The sequence below is a fragment of the Monodelphis domestica genome, chromosome 5 (genome assembly GCF_027887165.1).
Source record: "Monodelphis domestica isolate mMonDom1 chromosome 5, mMonDom1.pri, whole genome shotgun sequence".
Lineage (NCBI taxonomy): Eukaryota > Metazoa > Chordata > Mammalia > Didelphimorphia > Didelphidae > Monodelphis > Monodelphis domestica.
The window spans coordinates 314,579,268-314,598,482 of record NC_077231.1 but is presented as its reverse complement, the minus strand read 5'-3'; the positions used below and the strand labels follow the sequence as shown (position 1 = coordinate 314,598,482).

Genomic DNA, 19,215 nt, shown 5'->3' with positions numbered 1-19,215 from the left:
CTTCCTTCCTTTCTTTCTTCCTTCCTTCCTTCCTTCCTTTCTTTCTTCCTTCCTTTCTCTCTTTCCTTCTTTCTCTCTTTCCTTCTTTCTCTCTTTCCTTTTCTTCCTTCCTTCCTTTCTTTCTTTCTTTCTTTCTTTCTTTCTTTCTTTCTTTCTTTCATCCTCCTCCTTCCCTCCTTCCCATCCCAGAGTCATCTTAACTCCTTCCTTAATTCCTCTATTCCCACATCAAAATGATCATTTCCTCATTTTCCTTTCTCTTTTGCTTCTTACAGAAATTTAAAAAATAATTAAAGTCTTCCTTTTCTAAGTATTTTTCCATTCTTTAGGTAAGATTCTGTTCTTTCAGGAAACTAAGTTTCTTCCTTTTGCAGAGTAAAATCTCCCATTTCCTTTAGAAACACTGACATCTAATCTGGCTAATGCCATGTCTCTCTCTCAACCATTTTCTAATTTTTGACATTTTAAGGTTTATGAAATGGTTAAACTGAAGCCTGTTTGATTATGTAAAGTAAAGATTAAAAACAATTTTCATACAGATTCTTGGAAGGACCTGATGGTGTCTCGTTACATGAGAAGTACATAGAAATGCTCAATTTACTTGACCAGTTTGGGGACTGTATATATGCTGAATGGAAAAGAACGGTGGATGAGATCTGTGAATTCAATCTGAGCCAGCCATTGATAAAGCACGACGTCTCTAGTGGTCTCCTGAGTGTCAATTTCGACCCAAAGGTATGGTTGATTTTTTTAAAGACTGTCTTATGTTAGTTAATTAAGCAAATGGTTATGAAATGCCTGGTGTGTGTAAAGCTCTATGCTAAGTCCAGGACCATGGACAAAGCTCTGATGAGACTTGGCCTTTGTCTTCACATATTTGGTATTCTAATAGAGGGTAATATGACATAAACTCAGATGATAACAATGTTAACATTTATATAATGCTTTAAAATGTGCAAGATGCCTTACAGATATTATCTCATTTGAGCCTCACAACAACCCCGGAGGTAGAGGCTATTATTATCCCCATTTTGAAGATGAGAAAATTGAGGCAGACAAAAGTTAAGGGACTCATTTGGGGTCATACAGCTATTGAGTGTCTCTATTTGGATTCAGTGTAGGAGGGTTAGAGCATTTCTGGACAGAGGGATCAGGGAAGGCTTCGGGAATGGCACAGACTTTGAATTCACCTTGAAAGGAACATAAAAAAAATTCAATAAGCAAAGAGGAGCATGGAGGGCATTCCAGGGAAAATGGCAGGATGAGCAAAGGCCTGGAGATGAGAAAACTCATGGTGAGTTTGTGAAGGAGGAGTTTGACTGTAGTGGGGAGGTTTGGGTGGCAGTCATGAGAGAGGTAACTGGAAAGGCAGGAAGGATCAAGATTCTGACCACACAGAGGAGTTAACATGACGAGATAGTTCTGGTAAATGGAATGGAATCTGGATCCGAAGAGAGACCTGCCTAGGCAGGAGCCAATGAAGATCTGGCCAGGATGGCAAGCCTGGGAGTAGCGAGGAAGCAGATGTGAGAGCTCTTGGGCAGGATTTGGTCCCTGATTAGACCCGAGTTGAGGGACGGGAAGAGCCAGGGACCTGGGACTCAAACATGGGAGACTAGCCCAAAGCAATGGTGAGGTCAGGACGAGGAACACACTGTGGGGAAAAGAATCCACTCTGTATTATAAAATATTCCTTTTCTTTATTATCTTTCCAAGACATTCACTTTTTATTTTGATAAATGACTAAAAAGGAAAATAAATTAAAATGTCTGTAGCAAATCTGGCATTAATAATTCTTTTTAAAATCTGTTCCCCGACACTCACTGGCGTGCTGTGTGTATGGCTGTGTCTGTATCCACAATTTGAAATCCAGAATTTGAACCAGGGTACAAAGACTGGACTTGGGATTTTATCGATTGAAAGGGAACTCCCAGATGGGAAAACTCCTTTTATCAGTGCAAGCCAGAACCTTCTCTAAAACATACTAGCTTAGAAAATTGCTGAGAGCTGAAATGCCTTTGCCAGAGGCAGTAAGTAAAGAAGATCTGCCAGGAACCATTAGTCCAATGTCCTCATTTTGCCAATGAGAATTAAAATGATGATGATGACAGTAATTATTATTATTATTATTGGTAGCATTTATATAGCACTTTAAGGATTGCTAAACACTTCCCAAATATTATCTCATTTTATCCTTGTTACAATCCCGGGGGGGGGGGTCATTATTAATCCCATTTTACAGATGAGTAAACTGCAGACAATGATCAAATGACTCTCCCAGGGTTGCACAACTAAGTCAGACACAAATCTAGGTCTTCCTGTCTCCAGGCCCAGTTCCCTCTCCAATAGACACTCCCTAGTTGCCTATGAGGTATCCATAAAAGACTTTGGCAAGCCTAATTTTGCTCTAATTTGTTCACTTAAATGAAATTGGCCAACATTTACTTACTTACTTACTTACTTACTGTATGCCTGGCCCTGAGAACACGAAGACAAAGAGTGAAAAACAGACCCTGCCCTCAAGGAGCTTACATTCTCCAATGAATCTGCAAGTGGCACTCAGCCACAACCTGAATGGTACCCAGAGCTTAGTTAGCTCTTTCTCTGCTGACTTTATTCTCCTTACCTTTAGGCAACTGAGAGGAGATGCAAAGACATGAACGGATGTCTGTTCACAGAGAGATTTTGTGTCATGTTAGAACCTCTGAAGATATAGCAGCCCCCAACATATTCTCTTAAGTCTCTTTCTTCTCTTTTCAAATAAATGGAAACAAACCATTCTTTCTCATGACATAATCACTCGCTCTGAAACATTCCAAAGAGAATCTTTCCCAATTTCTGTCTTCTAGCTTGTGGCTGTATTGAGAGAAGTGAAATATCTCCTGATGCTGGAGAAATCAGATATTCCGGATTCTGCCTTAGCCATCTATGGAAAAAGAGACACTTATTTAAAGGTTTGTTTCTTCCGATATTTGGACACTAGCAAGGACTTCTGATGAAACTTCCATAAAGGGAGAGGACAATCCCCGAAAGGGATTGGAACATGAATATGCCTGGGGGATCAAATCTGGTACTACAAAGTCTTCCTTTGTACCCATAAATGCTTTGACTTTGGTGCTTCAGGACTGTTCCCTTCAGTGGTGTAGACGGCAACCTCCTCATCCATGCTTCCCCATTTCCTCCTGTAAAATCCTGTATGGGAGTCCACTCAATTTCCTGAAGGCTCTCTTCCCATGTTCTTCCAGCCACTAATTATCTGAAGCAGGATTAAAAACCAAGTCTTCCGACTCCAAGTGCAGCTCTTTCATTCATTCTGCCGAGTTCTCTCTCACGATATAGCAAACGAGTTGTCCCTTTTCTCTAACATTTTTTCTGCTTTGTTTCAGTACATTGGAAGTCTTGAGCTGCTTGTCCAGTGGTATAACAAGCTGAAACTGAGCCTTCTGGAGGTTGAGCAACCCCTGATTGAAGAGGAGCTAAAGGCCATCGATGCCCAGCTCCAGGAGGCAGAGCAATCATTCACCTGGCAGAAGGAAGACAGTTGGGACTCCATGGAGAAGGTGAAGGCAGAGGTCTTTGAGCTACAGCAGAGAGTGGAGCAGACCCAGGAAAATGTCAGACTGATCCAGCAGATCATGAAAACTTGGACTGAGCGCACCCTGTTTTCTAGGCGAGATCACAGAAGAGACGCATTCTTTAGTTTGGAGGGTAAGGGAGACATGTTCACTAGGAAATACAGATGGATCCAAGAAGATGGACACCGCATACATAGTCTAGTAGAGGTAGGCAATGCTCTAGAAATTGGATGGCATTTTTTTCTGAACTCACTCCTAATTTCTTTAGGAAAAAGCCCATCAGTCAATCCACAATGACAATTAGCATTTAGCTAGTATTTTGAGAAATTCTGAGTACTTAACAGATAGTCCTCATTTGATGGAGGGTTTTTGATGTGTTGGCTATTTGGTAGGCACCGTTTAAGAACTAGGAATACCAGGATAAAAGCAAAAAAATCATTGTCCTCAAGGAGGTTCCATTCTCTCAAGGGAAACAATGTGTATACACAGGTATAAATGGATCAAAAAGAAAGGAGCTATTTGTGACTGGTGGTGTGTCTTAGGCCTTGTGTAAGAAGAGGAGGCATTTTCTTGTGGTTCATAAATGTATTTGAATGAACTAAAAAAGATTTTAGATATCTTCCAGTCCAGTCAGTCAACAAGCATCTCTTAAGGGTTTATTATGTACCAGGCACTGTGCCAGTTCAAACCCCACCACTACCACCACCCACCACCACCATCTTATTTTACAGATGAAGTTGAGTTATAAAAAAGTTTATAGGATCATGTAGTAAAAGCTAGAAGGGAGCTCTAAGGTCACCAAGCCCAACTCTCTCATTTTTTACATGAGGAAACTGAGGCCTGTGATGGAAACTTCCCCAAAGAGGGGTGTATTTATCCTTTGTCTTCTCAAATTTGCAAAAGTTACTCCTGGAGTTCCTCAAAGGAGAGATACAGAAAGTGACTTCTGTCCAATTGGCCAAAGAAATACAAATGGAATAATTTTCCTCTTCTTTTCTCCATCCATTTTGGGATACTGATGAAAGCAGCATTTAATTTGGGTCTAGCAATGAGAAATTAGTAGAGTCCAATTTCTAAATCATTCTTTAGAGTTTTCAGTGTGAAATGACAAATATCATATGATGTGATGAGATTCATTTTCAAGACAAGTGGTTTCTTGCTGGTGTTTAGTGCTGTGATTCTGGGCTCAAGGGGCATGACTTCTAGACCCTCATGCCTGCCAGTTTCAGTGAAGAAGATGTGCATGTCCCTATAAAAGAGCTCCAAGTGGTCTCCACCTTTTTTCACATTTTATTGGATGTCTGATTAACTGGACCAAATCTTTGAACTCATGATTGGCCATTTTCAATAAGGCAAAAAATAATCAACATAAGACTAGAGGTACCCACATATCTGGCGGATAGGGAGAGTATAGGAAGCATCTAAATAGTATGTCAGCTTGTCAAATGAAGGAAATACCTACATCCCATTTGTAAATGAATTTCTATCTTGCTAATTCCTACCTCCAAGGCTTTGAGATAGAGACTGTCCCAAATTCCTGCAATATACACCTCCCCTTCATCTCTACCTTTTAGGACCCCTAGTTTCTTTAAAGGCTTGACTCGGGTCCTCTCCACCACCATTCCTTTATCCTGTCCTGATTTCCCTCAGTCTCTCCCTACTCAGATGATTGTTTATTTACTTATTTGTTTATATATTATATCTTTCTGGTAGAACAGAAGCTCCCTGAAGGAAGGAGCTGGCTTATTTTTTGCCTTTGCATCCTTTTGAAGTGTCCTCCATTTATACAGGATACTTGATAAATGTTTGTGGAATGGGTGGATTATAACTGAGGACAGATTTTTAACTCTTACCCAATAGAAATGTCCTATTTACTTTTTAAAAAGTTTTACTTACTTAAAAAAACTATCAAAAGTCACACCATTGTTTATTCCTGGTTGGTTTCTAGGATGCTCTGAATTATGCCTTCGTTGACTTTCAGGACACCTCTACAGCTGTTAATGCATAAGAATCTGTCCGATGGAGGACAGATGATGGATTACAATTAATTTCTTCCGTTAAATTTTCAGGATCTAAAGATTCACTCCCAAAACACTAATCTGGGGGCTATAGACCCATAAGATTTATGAACCCTGATTAAAATGCATTGAAAATAGTCTCCAATGCAATTGCATAGCCCGACACAATTAACAATACAGTGCCTGCAACATTGAATTGGAAATCAGGTTGGGGTTTTTCCGACTAGGAATTTGACCCTCCCCCATATTTCCTGCAGTCAAACAGTCAGAAATTTTGAAATCACCCCTCTCAATTCAAGAACAGGGGAAGCAGGAGTCTTTGGGGACCATAAGGAAGGAACACCACAGGACTTCAAAATAGAAATGAAACTGTTCTTCAGTTTCCATTTCTTGTAGCTTTTTTTTAAAGCATTCTATTTTCTGCAGCATATGGCTTTGACCTTGAGTCTCATCCACAGCTAGGAGAGAAAGTTTTCTCCCATAGTTTTGGCAAGCTAGCAGAGGGATGAGCAGTTCTCTCCATAGTTTCTCCCCTTCCATACACCACATTTCCCAAAGGTGGATGGGGACAGAAGTCTAATGGCTATTTGTTTCCTCCCAAGCAAAATAGGGATAGTCTTGGTTGCAGCACGTATTTTGCAAGGGTTTCTGTTTTTGTTGGGATTTGTATGAGATGATGTTTGTGAAATATTTTGCCAAGTTGCAGGTGTTCTGAACATGCCAGCTATTACAATGTCACAATACTCATCTTCATAAGACCTTCATACATGCCTAATCCAGTCTGCCCCTCTTAACTCAGCCCATGATTCATGTTCACAATGACAGCGGCCAGGCAAATCCTCTCCTGGGTGCCTCTATTGGGTAGATGCCTTCCTGGGCAGATCTCCTCCTGGACAGATCTCCTCCTGGGCATCCCTGTTGGGAAAATTCCCTGAAGTTTAGTTTGATCTCTTCTTAAGTGGGTCAGTGAGGTGGTTAAAGCTTCAAGTGCTCATGATCATATTTAGTCTGAGGAAGCAGCCCTTTCCCTTTGCTCTTGCCTGACTGCAGCCTCATGCTCAAAAGTTCTGATGCTTCTTCCTCATCTGTGCAGCTCCTCCTTCCATTGTCCCTCCATCCCTACCATCAGCTCAGAAGAACTTCACTTCCTCTTTTGCCTGCCCATAAGAGACTCTACTTGAAAGGCTTTGCAGCTGGGCTTAGACTAGGTCAGTCATATGAAGACCAACTAAGCTAAGTCTAGAGACTCTAGGAAGCAGGTGGGGGACAGGACAAGGAATCTTTTAGGCACCGATTGTTTACCATGCCTCAGCTCTTGAGTGGTTGTGCTGGCTGGCTGGCTCCCCAAGCCTAGGATGCATCCCTTCTCACCTCCATTTCTTAGGATCCTCTGGTTTTCCTTCAGACTCAGCTCAAGCACTGCTTTTGCTTTTGTTGGGAAACCTTTCCTGCAGAGTGCCTTCCCTCCAGGAATGACCTCGTATCGGTCTCATATGTATTCTGCATGTGCTCTAAAACATGTGTCTTCCCTATTAGAATGTAATCCTCTTGAAAGCAGGGGTTACTTTGCTTTTGTCTTCATATCCCCAAACTTAGTACAATACTGGGTTCATAAGAGTCACCATAAACCCTTGTTGAGCGAATAGACTGCAAGATCTCTGAGTGTAGGGAGTGCCTTGCCTTTATATCCTCTGCTCTTAACACGGTTTCTGGATTCAGAGCCTTTACTCAGCTCATTGCTGAGTGACATACATTGTTTAACATGGCGTGTTTGCCTTGATGGAGGCTACAGTCTAGTGAGTGAATAGAATACAAGCACAAAGGTAGCTATGATATAAAATAGCGAGCTACAGGGTCAGGGTGCTGGGGACTGCTACAGAGTCACAAGAAAGAAAGTCTGGAACAGTATCAAAGCAGGGATAATGAACGTTTATTGTAAGCAGCACTCAAGATTTAAAGCTCTTCTCGAGAGAAAACAATCTATCCTCCCCAATCCTCCCCAGAATGTGAACAGGGGAGTTAACCCCTTCTCAGGAGATCTTGGAACTGTTCATGCAGCCTTGAACTGAGATTACTATGTTTTGGCATACTCAGCAGGAATGGTAGGTCACAAACACCTGGGAAGAGGAACTCTATTCCATGAGGTCATGAAAGGTTCACTACATCAGGGTTGGCTTCACTTTGGGGAGAGTGAATCAGCTAAATACTTCCATTGATCAATGGAATACTATGATTTTATAGTAAATCATTCTCTGTCCCCAGGAAAACTTGAGGCTCTTCAAAGCCAATGCCACATCAGACACCTGGAAGATATACCTGGAGTTTATCGATGATCTTGTAGTTGATGGATTCTTCAATGCCATCATGCATGATTTGGATTTCTTCCTGGTGAACACAGAGAAATGTCTGAAATCTGCTCCATTTTTTCAAGCACAAATGATCCTTATGGCCCCCGAGATCATATTTAAACCCCCAATGGAAAGAGAGGCTGGGGATGGTCTGTATGACCTCGTGGAAGAGATCTTATGCAATATTTTTAGAATGTCTAGCCAAATGAAGAGAGTGGCATTACATCTGGACATCCCAAATTACCAGGTATTTCCTTTTTGAAAAAGCAGGTAATGAGATATGTGTGTGTATGTGTTGTAATAGATGATATTGGAGGGGGTATATTTGATGGATACTAGATGACTAATTGATCAAGTAGTTCTCTTCTTTTGCCTACCCTTCTACCTTTTATACCTCCCTTTCTCCCTCTTCCAATCTCCCTTCCTCCCCTCTTCTTCCCTTCAGTTTCTCCTTCCCCCTTTTTCAGCCTCCTTCTAAGTCACTCAGGGTGAGGTATGATGTTTCGGAGGAAATACTCTTTTCTCTTCTTTATCTCAAGGAAGGGTTTATTGGGGAAAACAAGACAAGATGAAGGATGAAGGTAAGAGGGTTGGGGGGTTTCCCTATTATCTACAGTGAGTCTTAGGTTGGAGGATATTGAGAGAAATGGCAATTCAATCATTACAATGAAACAGAGCAAGTCAGAGAGAGATATGTGGACTCTTGTCCTTCTTCTTCTGCCTTCAAATCAGCCAGGCCACCTCCAACTTGATTATCCCAAGTCCCAGAGATAAACCCAGCTTCTTCCTTCAAAGTCACCATTAGCCAAAAAGCCCAGAAATCCAGTCAGCAGTTGATTCTTGCCTTCAACTGTTTCCTGGTCACATTCCAAATGGAATTTTCCTTTTATTGACAGCTGATTAGTCTCCAGCTTCTTGTCTTCCGTGTGTGTTTGTGTGTGTGTGTGGGGGGGGGAAAGGATATGGAAAGGAGGAATGCTAGAGATACAAAAAAAAAAGAACATCAGCAGAACATTAAAAAAAAAACAAAGGGGAGAAAGCAAAAACGAACTTCAGAAGGGCAATTGAGGGGCAGCTAAGTAGTCTAGTGGATAGACTACCAAGCCTGGAGTCAGGAGTTCAAATCTGACCTCAGACACTCCCTAGCAATGTGATCCTGAGCAAGTCACTTAACCCCATTCCCTAGCCACGCCTCTATCTTAGAATTGATACTAAGACAGAAGATAAAGGTTCAGAAAAAGAAGGGTACGTGAACTGGGTGATTTTGTTATCTCCTTGTTTGTGTTAATATCTATTTAAAAACAGCATTAAAAAGTTCACATAGCCTCCTGGTTCATTTTAGTATATTAAAATGTGTGTCAATAATGAAATTCATAATTGAAGATAAACATTCTTTTCCAGAAGCTGATTACTTAAAAGATTTTGGGGGGCAGAATTTTGGACAAACCTTTGGTTTTATCAGTTTAAGGAACTCCTAAAATGAAAACTCTTTCCATGAATACACATTGAAACACCTGCTTCACCATGAAGAGTTGGAAAGAAGTTTAAATGCATTACCCAGAGTCCCACAGTCTGGATGTATCAAAGGCAGGACTTGAACACAGATCTATTGTTACCCTAAGGCCTGACTTCTAGTCCCTCGACCAGGCTGGGCCTTTGCTTGGAGAATAGCTATTCATCTATATAATTATATGTTTTTAAGGTGTAAAGGAGTATTAAGAATCTAAGAAAAAGCCTAAATAATTCCAAGTTGGTTACTTCCACTAAGAATTTAGAGATGTTTTTAATGGTGTGCCATGTGCCCAAAATGGATCTCTAATCATGGCTTTATGGTGACTCCCTTTTTCTCTTGATGTTTAGATAGACATGGACCACATGTCAGATCTGACAGAGACCAGGAAGGAGATCATGGGCAGAGTGTCAGCAGTGATCAGCAAAGTTTTGGACTATAGGAACTCTTTAGATACCTACTCTTACCTCTGGGTAGATGACCGCACAGAGTTCATGAAGCAATTTCTTCTCTACAGTCACCCATTAACTGCAGAGGAAATGGACATTCAGGCCAATGAAGGCCTCCCAGAACAGCCCCCTACAATTGAGCAGTTCAAAGAACAGGCAAGAAAAATGGCGCATGGGCTGTCTGTGGCAGGACTTTAATGCAAGTTGGGATTGAATATTTGCATTTTCTTTTTTTTAATCTCCTCTAGATTGACATTTATGAAGCGTTATATGTTCAGATGAGCAGATTTGAGGACTTTAAGGTCTTTGAAAACTGGTTTAAGGTGGACATGAAGCCTTTCAAAATGAGTTTGCTAAGCATGATTAAAAAGTGGAGCTGGATGTTCCAAGAGCATCTTCTGAGATTTGTCACCGAAAGGTAAAAGCTCTGCTCATTTCATCCAGAATGTTGGATCTGCTGAAATGGATCTACGGATCTTTCCTTCCCAACCCCTTGCTAACTCAATGACCAGCCTGTGCATTTAACAATCTTTGTTACTGGAGATGCTCTATTGATATTATTCTAAAAGAATAATCTATATGCATATGTGGAATGACAAAGAACATTGTTATATTGCATTTGCTTTAGGAATTTGGGAAATTTTAAGAAATCTTGGGATCAAGAATGAGAGTTGGAAGGGACCTCAAAGGCCTCTAGCTCAACCTTCTCATTTTATTCAGGATGCCTAGGGAAGCCAAATGACTTGTTCAGAGTCACAGTTAATTTTGAGCAGAGACAAGATTTGAGCTGAGCTGGTCTGATGCCAAAACCAAGGCTCTTTGCCTCCTCAGGATTATAATTTATAAAACTCATGGGCAGATTGTTGGACTCTTAGTTCCAGGAAGTTCTTTAAGATTTCTTGACTTGGGTTGGGTGGAAAGAGATCCCATGCCAGCATTTACAGATCTTAAACATAACTATTTTTCCCAACCAAAAGTGAGAATTTTGAAATATATTTTATACTAAGAAGAAGTTTGCTTTTATTGGACTAAAGCTGCTATTTATTGAAACAGAGTAAAATTCCAAATTAGGAAACCCCTCTTTATTAATGAAGATAGGCACATGCTTCACAATTTATGGTTTTAGAGAATTTCCTGGGGCAATGAGAACTGAAATAACTTACCTAGGGCAATGTGCCAGGATATCTCAGAGACAGTTCTTGTACTCAGGGCTTCTTGACTCCAAATCAATTCAATATACCACATGGCAGGTTTTTACTGAACACGTTTTGTAAATGACCCTTCCTCACTCTCTCTTTTTTGATCTATTCCCTTTTTTGTTTCTTATTTATTTCTTTTCCTTCCTCCCTCCCTCCCTCCTTTCTTTCTCTCTCTCTCTCTCTCTCTCTCTCTTTCTTTCTTTTTTTCGTAGTCTGACTGACCTGGAAGAGTTTATTAAAGTGACAGATGCTGGATTCTGCAGAGAGCTGAAAGAAGGTGACTATAATGGGCTCATAGAAATTATGGGCCACCTCATGGCTGTGAAGAACCGCCAGGGAGCCACTGATGAGCTCTTTGACCCCCTCAAAGCCACCATCACACTCTTGGAGAGCTATGGACAGAAGATGCCTGACCACGTTTACATTCTCCTGGAGGTGAGTGAGTGCAGCCTAAATGGCCAGTGTGACGCCTTCCGTTCTGGTGGGTTACCTTCTGGTGGCTGTGCTTACTGCCACTCTTGCAATGAAGCTTCCCTTGGCTCTTGTTCACTGAGCACCAGCTGCTGGTCCTGAAGCATCCGAGTCTAGGAAAACACACTCAGACACATATGCTAGCAGTGAGGCAGCTTGATTCATCCATAGTAATTGTTTCTCAAGTAGAGTTTCTTCGCCATCCTCTTCTGGTCGGGCTCCTCCAAGTGTGGTTGTTGCCTTGTACCAAAGAAGGACCAGGTCTCGGGACTCTTCCTGAAACGCCAGACTGCACTGTTTGCTGAAATGTCTGGATGTTTCCACCTGTGAGACGGCGCTCAAGGGGAGCCTTTCCTGGTGGAGGACAGGATGCCTGCTGACATGGAAGGATCACAGGAAAACTGAGCTGGAGGATGACTTCTCCCTGCAGGGTATTTGTGGTTGTTGGATGGCCTTTCTCTGGTGGAACAGAAGCGATTGACTAACATCGTTATCCTCAGCTTTATCAGGACTTTGGGGAAAAGCATGTATAGCATGTACACATTTCCTGTGATAGAGGATGGATTTGCCTATAAATGTTTATCAACTAATAAGGGAAGTGGAATGGAAAAGCATTTATTAGGCGCTTGTGGTATACCAAGCAGTGTGCTAAATGCTGAAACAGACCCGGCTGCACGCAGGAGGCAGACTATACATATTGTGCACATATGTGCCTGTACATACATGTGCATGTATCCTCAGTGTGTGTCCAAGCCCTGTGATTTCACTGAGGCAGAAACACCTGCTGCCATTGCAAACCACCCACAACTCGGCATCCTAGAGTCGGTGTCCACGTTTTGAGCGTATTATCATGGGATTCCCTCAGTGCATGTCCTGGCCTAGAGGGGAAGGACTGGATGGCTGGTTGGGTTCCTCCCAACTCTCAAGTTCTCTGATTTCATCGGTGATCCTGTCAGACTTGCCCAGGGCTCCCAGCGCCATTTTGCTCCTGTTGCCCGGCTTCATTTCAGCTCTGTGAGACAAGACACCCCTTCAAGGATGGCACGTCATTTCCTTTAAAAAGATCTTTGCTTTTCATCTTAGAATCAATATTGTCTCTTAGTTCCAGGGCAAAAAGATGGCGAGGGCTAGCCAATGGGGGTTGTGACTTTCCTAGTCCTCCAACTCTGCCCGGCACATTACCTCTAAAATCATTACCATATGGGGCAACTGGGTGAATCAGTGGATTGAGAGCCAGACCTAGAGAGGGGAGGTCCTGGGTTCAAACCTGGACTCAGACACTTCCTAGCTGGGTGACCCTGGGGGACCCTTGACCCCAATGGCCTAGCCCTTACCATTCTTCTGCCTTAGAACCAATACACAGTATTGACTCCAAGACAGAAGGTGAGGGTTAAAAAACGTGTATTCACAACTAGTAACAAGAAAAGCAATTCACATTTCACAGTCTCAGAGCTCGATTAATTCACAGAAGAAATCCTCACTACAACATAACTGACAAGTGTCCATAAGATTTTGCTTTATGAACCAATCAGTCAGCACTTATTAAACACCCACTGTGTGCTAGCACTCTGTAAAAGGCAAAAATGCAGCACTTCCTGTGTGCCAGGGAGCATACGTTTTACGAGGGGGCATAGCCAATCAATAAACATTTGATAAGTACCTCCTCTGGGCCAGGCACTATGCTAGGGGATCTGGATACAAAGACAAAAGAGAATCCTTGGCTTCAAAGACATTACCTTGTAGAGAGAGGAATGACACCTCTCTATTTAATACGTATAAAATAGACCCAAGATACGGAGGAAGGGAAGGGTGGTGGATCTGTAGACGGTGATGTTTGAGCTGAGTACTGAAGAAAATTTAAGATTTCATAGGTAGAGGTGAGCTGGAGTGCATTCCAAGAATGGGGTACAGCCTTATGCAAAGGTCCAGAGGTTGGAGTTGAGAAGAGGTCTATGTGTGGAGCTACAACAAGTACTGCGGTGCTTCTGATTTGTAAGCCTTCTTTGCTCACAACTCCTTGAAGAAGGCAGTAGTATTATTATTACCCTTTCCCATGTCCATACCATGCTGCCTGCACTCCGCCATTATTCTCACCTCCCTCCCAGTGGAACCTCGGACTCTGCACCCTCCTATTCCCCTCTTTCTCTTCAGTCCTCAGAAAGCTGAGCTCATAAAAGCTCTCCTGTCCTCTCATCCCAAGCCAAGCCCCTCTCCTCCCCAGCCAGTGCCACCCTGTGTCCCTCTTCCATGCTCTCTGGGCCCTTTTCATACATTTTCTTTCCATTAGAACGCCAGCCCCTCAAGGGCAGCGGCTCTCTTCCTAGCTCGCATTTGTGTCACATTAATTCAAGGGCTCCTACAGACAGAGAATATCTCTGAGTGTAAGGACGTGGGCTCTGTGCTTCTCATAGAGTTAGTGCTTCCTGGATATCTCCATTGAACCCATCAGTTGGGCAAAAGTAGACGCTAGCCATGAACTGGAAAGTGAATTGAGATCCTGGATAGAATCGGACTTAGATCAGGCTGCATCTTCAAGGAGCAGACCTCTCTGCCTTCAACTGATGGCAAGAGAGAGGATGGTGAGTGCCATGGCAGTGGGACATCCTCTCTGAATCCTCCCTCCCACCATTATTCTCCAACCACTATTGGAGAGACTAGACCATGAACAAACATCATAAGGCACTGAGGACAAATGATATATTTAGGAAAGGTATGTTGCTGGGGTTCCACAAAGGGAGAAGAGCCCTGGCATCACCAAGATCTGTGGTTTTTCCTTTGCCACATGTGCTGCCTGAGATTCAGTCCCTTTTCTCCAGGACTCTGTACTTGTGGGGATAATGTGCCTCTCACACACTCTCCCATCAGACTCCCAATACTTTGGGGTAGATGGTGCTGTATTTTGCTTCTTACTATACATTCTCCAAATATCTCTTTGTAAAAGGTAATGTGTGTTCATTGATATGGAGGGGATGTTCATTGATTAAGTTACATCGGGTAGCTCACTGATGGGGGCTCATGAGTTAGAGCACTACAACTCCTCTCATTTCCTTAAGGCTGCCCCTGCCCTTAGACTCCTGAAAGGAGAGTCGGTACTCTCTAGAGTCCCACACTGTCCACATGAGAGGGAGGGAGTTGGAAGTAACCCCAGATTCTCTACTATCCCTCTATCATCCTCATTTTACACATAGGAAACCTGGGACCCAAACCGTGTGAACAAAATGTCGTTCCCACGGCCATACAACTAATCAGGGCTTCTGATTCTAGCCCAGCATTCATTCCACTACACGATCACACCCTGTCTGTTCTCTTTCTTCTTGTTGATCCAATTTCTAGTCAGCCACTAAAGCCAACAGCAGTGAACATGTATTGTCCAAATGTAGAGTACTACCCCACTGACATCACCACAGTGCTCATCAGCATAGGTCCCCTTTGACCACTGGAACCTAATCATTGTTTAGGTGGAAAGTTGGTTTAGGACTGTTTACAGCAGTGATCATTTATTTCATGCCTACTGTGTGCCAAGCATTGGGTGAAATGAAAGAAAGAAAACTTAAAAAAGAAAAAGAAAAAATCAAATCAAATTAAATTAAAAACAAAAGAAATACAATTCAGTTACAAGTCCTGGCCTCACAAGAAGGTTATGTTGTATTGGGTTGGAAGAAGGAATGTAAATTTCCACCTTCCTGATCATTTTATTTTACACAAGAAGAATATGAGACGCAGGCGGGTTGAATGATTTGCCCCAGATCACCCAGACTTGTACAGATGAGTGTCCGAGGGAGAATTCCTTTTCTTCTATGGGTTGGACTAGATGGTTGCTGGGGTTCCTTTCCATTTTAAAATGCTGGGTGGGACTCTGGGGAGATAAATGAGAAATAAAAACTATTTCCTATTTATTTAAAAATTAAGTCCTTGCCCCAGCGGAGCCCGATCCCAACTCCTTGTTACATAACCTGATGGTCCATGGGTCATTGTCACACCTTGCCAAATGCAATACAGCAAACAGAAAAAACAAACCTCGCCTGATTCTAACGCGGTGGGAGTGTTCAGCTCGTTCCCTACTGCCTCTCTTATAAAAGTTCCACTGAATACACAGGCAAGGACAGACAGACATGAATTCCAAGAGATAATCACCCTCAGGAAGAAGAAGCTTCAAGGAACTTTATCCCTTAACGTAGAGAAGAAAGCCATCTTTGGACTCAAGAAGAGAGGAGATTCTGGGAAGAGTCGAGTGGCCCATTCAGCAGAAATATCCTCCCTAAGAGGGGCTGTGTGAGGACCCCACAAGAGAAGACTCCAAGGCCATGTAACTCTAGGAAGTGGCATGAGTTACCCTGCACCATCAGGGATCCAAAATGGGCACCTCAGACCTATTATATAGAGAGAGTTTGAGTCCAGTCTTCCCAGAGAGGCTCTGCATGGATTTGTGGCACATATGGGAGGAATGTTTAGTGCTTTTCTGTTCTTACTAACCTATCTTAGTAGATGCCTTTGCTAAAACCTAATTATGTCTATTGGCTGATTGTTAACAAGAAGTGGCACCACTGATGCCTTCAAATGTATTGTCTCTCCCATTAGAATGTGAATTTGTTGAGAGCAGAAATTGTCTTACTTTTCAATTATATCCTCAGAGCTTTGCACAAAGTAAACATTCTATAAATGTGTTTTTATTTCATTCCCTCGTTTAGTCATTCATTCATTCTTTCAAGCCAATGGGAGCTCTTGAGAAAGAGAAGGAGAAAAATCACCCATGGGATTATCTCCTAGAACTTAAGGTAGCAGCTACTCTTTGGCAACTCAGTCTAGTAAGGAGAGTGCAAGTTGAGAAGAGTCCTCAAATCGATGTGACCCACGGATAATGTTATTCTTGGACTATGGTGGCATCAGAAACACTGGACTGGTTTCTTAATTCCACCTCTCTCGTGTGTATAAAATAAGGAAAGAACTTCCCAAATTATGTCACAAATTTATGAGAAGTTCTGACCAAAAATATTGGCCAAAATTTAAGAAAAAACATAGGCTTCAAAGGGCAAGTTTGATACCATTTTATGCCTCTTGTAGTTTCTAGTCCCTTGTGGTGCTGTGGTGGTGATGTGGTTTCTTTTTTTTTTTTTAAACCCTTACCTTCTGTCTTGGAGTCAATACTGTGTATTGGCTCCAAGGCAGAAGAGTGGTAAGGGCTAGGCAATGGGGGTCAAGTGACTTGCCCAGGGTCACACAGCTAGGAAGTGGCTGAGGCCGGATTTGAACCTAGGACCTCCCATCTCTAGGTCTGGTTCTCAATCCACTGAGCTACCCAGCTGCCCCCGGTGATATGATTTCTTGAAGGCTCTACCAATAGTACTCAAAACTTTGTTAGATCCTTTCAAACTGGCAAGGCTTTGAATTCAGGTGATGAGGTGCTGTGGCCACAGCAGGATACATTTTGTGAGTCACAGGAACTCTCAAAGACTCCCTGAGAAATAACAGCCAGGTGGTGCCAGGTATAGGGCATACAGAACCCAGATCCACAATATCATTAGACTTTGGAAACATTGCAATAAATACAATAACGTGGTTGACCTAGGGCCATGTTGGTGAACCTATAACACGTGTGCCAGAGGGGAGCTGCTCCCTTCCCCCTTTCTACCATGTCTGAGGACATTTCTCACATCACCCGCCCCTCTGCCCAGCAGTCCAATGGGAGTACTTCCTACCTCTTTTGTGTGGGGTAGCGGGGTGGCTCACATATGGCATGAGGGTGCAGTTTGGGCACTCAATCTCTAAAAGGTTCATCAGTGCTGACCTAGGAGGATAACTAGGATGAAGCTGCACAAATCCCAACTCATGACTGCCACCTGTTGTACTTTTTTTGCATTTCCATGGCACCATTCCTGGTCTCTCATCATGCACTTTTATTTTTCCTAGGAATTGCCTGAAAGATGGAACACTACCAAAAAGAATGCTGTGGCCATGAGACATGAAGTTGCCCCCCTCCAGAGTGCGGAGGTCACTGTCATCAGGAGAAAGTGTGTTTTGTTTGATGTAAGTGGAACCGTGTCCTTGTAGTCGAAGTGTTTCGCAAGACTGTTTTATGTGTTTATTTAAATTTGACTTTTCTTTCAAAAAATCATTTATGGGTTTTTTTTGTTGGGGGTGGCAGGTGGTATTTTACACTGTACTTAACTTATCAATAGCTCCCCTTCCCCGAAACCATTTCCTTTGCAATAAAGGAAGATAGTTAAAATAAATGGATATAGTGTATGCAGCATTTTACACCCAGGGTCCACCACTTTCCTATTAGAAGTAGAGAGGTAGTGACAAAAATATTTTAAACCAATGTTCCAAATCTAATTTACTAAATGAAACTTCTTCTGGGTTAATTTTATTTTTCTTTCTTCTGGATCAGGGGAAACAGGTGGCATTCAGAGAGAGATTCAGAAGAAAAGCCCCCTTCTGCTTTAATGCTGATAAGCCCTATGAAGTCCTTGATGAGGTAACTGATCCTACAGCTGTGAGGGGTTTGGGGTGAGAGTTAGAGAAAGTGTTTGACTGAAATAAGTCTGTGTGCATCCAGTTTGGGCATGTGAGCTGAAGGATGAAAGATTTGGAGCCAGAAGGGCTGTGAGAGGCCATCTAGCCTAACTCCCTTTAGAGAGGTTGTTAAGTTCTTGCCCAGAATCCCATGTCAGAGGCAGGATTCAAACTTATTTCTTCTAGCTTCCATGCATGCACCGTATCCTTATTTGTGGCATCCTTCAACAACCAGAAAAGAACGTCCGCAAATCAGTTATCCAACTTCTGCACCCTTTCCTAGGAGTTTAGAATTAATACTTCAGAGGTTCCTAGAGTTAATCATTCAATCCAACCCATCACTTACTGGTGGTTGGAAGGACCACAGAAAGGAAGTTATTCATTCATCAATTTAGTGCAAAATCACATCTCCCATCCTGCTCTGTGTGTCTCTCCTCATCACATGGAAGGCCAACAGATATCATGTTCACCACTATTATGCTGTCTTTTTGAACTCCTTCTATGGTGTGCTACAATTAGGAGTATGCTGGTAAATGTTTAACAACCAGCTTTCCAGAATACTATGCATTCGCTTTACATTCATCTACATTAGTCATATTTTCCCAGGACTTTCTTAAATCAAGATATTGAAGAAATGAAGTCCTAATTTGTAGTTTTTGCCAATTTTCAAGGTCTAAATACTCACACTGAAAATTTAGCAATCATCTCTCAAGGACTGGCTCAAGCTGGCTCTAAAAATGCTTACTCCTACTAATGAAAGTACCTAATCAACAGGCATTTATTATGCACTTTGTGTTTGGTACTCTGCTATCTTCTGGGGTTACAGAGAAAGTTAATGGCAGCCCCCTCAACAAAGCTTACAGTCTAAAAGGGAAGACAAGCAAAGAAAAAACCCCACAAGTTATTACAATGTAAATGAAAGGTACTTTTAGGGGGAAGGCACTGGTATTAAGGGTAATTGGCAAAGACAGAAAGTCATATTTTAGTTGAGATTTGAAGAAAGTCAGGGAAGCCCTGTAAGGAGGGATGAGGAGAGAGAGAAAGACCAGCTCTGGGGGATAGACAGAGAAGAATTGGAGCCAAGAGGGGAGCAAGATGTAAGAAGAATGGAAAAATAGAAAGGGCTTTGAAA

The 19,215-nt window shown here is 42.3% G+C and overlaps 1 protein-coding gene across 6 annotated transcripts in view; it reads left to right on the top strand.

Annotated features, from left to right (window-relative positions):
• The first annotated feature begins 520 nt into the window (after nt 1-520).
• Nucleotides 521-19,215, top strand: part of DNAH11 (dynein axonemal heavy chain 11) — a 272,410-nt gene continuing 253,715 nt past the window's right edge. For 4 of the 6 annotated variants that reach the window (XM_056800511.1, XM_056800512.1, XM_056800510.1 and 1 more), the window contains exons 1-9: nt 522-735; nt 2,850-2,954; nt 3,387-3,782; nt 7,856-8,188; nt 9,802-10,056; nt 10,149-10,318; nt 11,312-11,534; nt 17,478-17,594; nt 17,959-18,045. In XM_056800511.1, coding sequence (XP_056656489.1) covers nt 589-735; nt 2,850-2,954; nt 3,387-3,782; nt 7,856-8,188; nt 9,802-10,056; nt 10,149-10,318; nt 11,312-11,534; nt 17,478-17,594; nt 17,959-18,045 — 1,833 coding nt within the window. In that variant the 5' untranslated portion in view covers nt 522-588. Of the gene's footprint in view, nt 736-2,849; nt 2,955-3,386; nt 3,783-7,855; nt 8,189-9,801; nt 10,057-10,148; nt 10,319-11,311; nt 11,535-17,477; nt 17,595-17,958; nt 18,046-19,215 lie in introns of all 6 variants that reach the window. The other 2 variants (XM_056800514.1, XM_056800513.1) reach the window with 1 other exon arrangement.